Below are 2,749 nucleotides of genomic sequence, written 5' to 3'. Positions count from 1 at the left end.
CACCACACACACACACACACACACATATATATATATATATATATTAATATTATAAGAGAGAGAGAAAATCAGAGAGACCACCGCCGCCTGACGCAGCACCCTGAGCTTCTCTAGCATTCTTCTGCAGAATAGCTTTAAGCCCCTTTTTGCCCTTCTTACTGTTCTGCGTTATTTTTCTAAGTAGCATACAGTAAACGGGCAGTTTCATATAAGTAATGTGTGAAAAAAATGTTCTACGTCAAAGTCTGCTCGAGAAAATCACCAACCTGTCTCAGTATGGCCAAATGATGAACATATCGACGAAACAGTATTAATATTAAGTATGCCAGAAATAAACTCGTATAACTGTATGCTGCGAATAAACCCAGGATATAAACAGCCTTCACAATTATCATAAATACATACCCATTCTTAGCTGTTGGGATCCCACTAGATTGTATTGCCTTTCGTTGTTTTTCTTTTCCAGAACTGTCTGCACCCACTTTGTGTTGTACGGATGCACCAAAACTTTGTTCCATCGATTTCGCCTTTGATGCAATCGGCCTTGCATAGTTTGAAGAAGGCCTCTCATTGCCAGCAATCAAGACCTTCTTTACTACAGTCTTCCTCTCATTTCGCAACCCACCGGCAAATATACTATTACGACTGCAATAAGTACAGTGCATAACCACTGTGCTTGTATTGGAGGGCATACCCATTCTGCTGTGAGAGTTGTGAAATGCTCGTGTGCGGTTTGACAGACCTGGATGTTCATGTGAAAGTGTGGTGGTTTCGTTACACTGGCGGAAACGATTGCGTATTGACTTTCCCGCAGCTAAATTAGGATTGTGCAATGTCCGACCTCTACCACAAACATTGGGCTTTCTGTTTGACTTAACAACCGCGTCGTCTTGAGCGGCTCTGCCACCGTCAACTACAGCAGGATATCCCTCCTGTATAGTACTCGTAGGGTTCCCTTTCTTCGTCTTGATTGTTCCTTGTAGTCTAACATGACATGTCTCCTCAGGCACATACAAAGTGCCGCAGAAGGTACACATCTTTTGCACCACACTCGGATGCAGTACAAACTGATTCTCTGACGCCATCTGCAATAAACAGCGCAGCACCTGGCGAGATAAACTAGATTGATTATTAGCCATGTATTGGTGGGCAATCTTCCACTGGTATTCGAGTGTGGCTAGAACAGTACCGGGGACTTCTTTCTTGGGCTGAGCCCTAATAGTTGCCATTTCGCAATGTATATCGCTACTTGAGGTTGCTTGTATGGTAACTACTATTGGATTGTCGACTTGAACATACAGTTATTGTCGTTAGATACTGCTTTTGCTTGTATGATAACTACTATTGGATAGTCGACTTGATCATACAGTTATTGTTGTTACATAACCCACCATACATGGCCACGCACGCACACTGACTTACAAGTCACAAGAAGGGGACAAGCAAAAGGGATTTGACACAACATGGCCCTCTGGATTAGGGTCTCTGCTAAATTTACGATTTCCGCTACGACAGAAACCCGATTTCTGCTCGCGATTAGGGCTGTGGACACAAGAGGGTTTCTGACTGTCGAGCTCTACGTTATTACTGGAAACTGACAGGAATATTTTATACTAATTAAAATACATAAAAAAGATTAAAATGTTGCACAAGTACCAATTAAAACACCAAAAAACCAAAATGGGCAAGATTGAGGAATTACTACCAATTAAAATATACTTTAAGAGCTCATCTTGTGTGCTGAGTGTGAGAGGGGAATTGCCTGAATTAGTTTTTTTATTCCATAAAATGAGGCCCAAGAATTGTGTACGTTTGGTCGTTCTCTGACTAGAGACTGACTCTCCTTTGATGTTTGCGCGGTCATACAAAATTAATAATAAAAGCCAGCTCTCGAGTCTGGTCTCGACTGTGACGACTCCGACCAATACACTACGGATGGCACATAAAATTTACATACCAGCATTCTGAAGTCCTATACCAACTCTGCATCAATCTATACGCTTTATTGCCTTGACTAGTTGTGATCGTTTGAGTGGATCTTGCATATCGTCAATTGAGAGGTTACGTCTGGTGCACGTTGAGATTTACAAGAGTTTAGCGGCGCGTAGAAACAAGGTCGAGTGCTTGAGCACTATTCCCCAAAAAGATGGCTGACGAAATAACAAATATGTTCCAGAATCTGGGCACCCAGGATCATGAAGCTTTGGTGCAACACTTTCAGGTAATCATTGATATTGAGCAGAGTCTTAAGAGTGTTACAGTATTATGCTGTGTATTGAGCACTACTTGTTTTACCCGTCATAATATGTATATGTGTTTCTTTATTGTGAATGTAAGTGTTCGCAACAATGTGTGTGGTCCAAACGTGGATATATTATCTGTTGGTGATCAGTATTTGTTCCTAGATAGGAGATGTGTAGTAGAGAAAGTCACTGAGCTAAGTCACATATGACAACGAAAAGATCATTATTTCTTCAGATACATGTATAGGTGAACACCGACGCACTCAAAAGCATTCCATACCTAAAAGAGTTTTGTGCACTCATCGATTGGCCTATGAACATTTAGGTGACCATACATCCAAATCCGTATAGTCAGACTCCTTTTAGAGTTACACATACAAATGTACGTTGATATACATAGTAATAACCTACATATATTCAATATTTATGTATATATAAACCTCTACACAGTCATTCACTCACACACACACACACACACACACACACACACACACACACACACATAT

General features: G+C 40.9%; 1 protein-coding gene across 1 annotated transcript in view; it reads right to left on the bottom strand.

Moving 5' to 3' along the window:
* SARC_07021 (hypothetical protein) overlaps nt 1–1,229 on the bottom strand; it is a gene marked incomplete at its 5' end in the record, with an annotated part of 10,208 nt that extends 8,979 nt beyond the window's left edge. The window contains 2 exons of the mRNA XM_014299057.1: nt 82–176; nt 406–1,229. Coding sequence (XP_014154532.1) covers nt 82–176; nt 406–1,229 — 919 coding nt within the window. The remainder of the gene's footprint in view (nt 1–81; nt 177–405) is intronic.
* Between the last annotated feature and the right edge of the window lie 1,520 nt (nt 1,230–2,749).

This window comes from Sphaeroforma arctica (assembly GCF_001186125.1).
Source record: "Sphaeroforma arctica JP610 unplaced genomic scaffold supercont1.531, whole genome shotgun sequence".
In the NCBI taxonomy this organism is placed as follows: Eukaryota; class Ichthyosporea; order Ichthyophonida; genus Sphaeroforma; species Sphaeroforma arctica.
The sequence above is the reverse complement of the archived record's forward strand: the minus strand, read 5'-3'. Positions and strand labels throughout refer to the sequence as shown.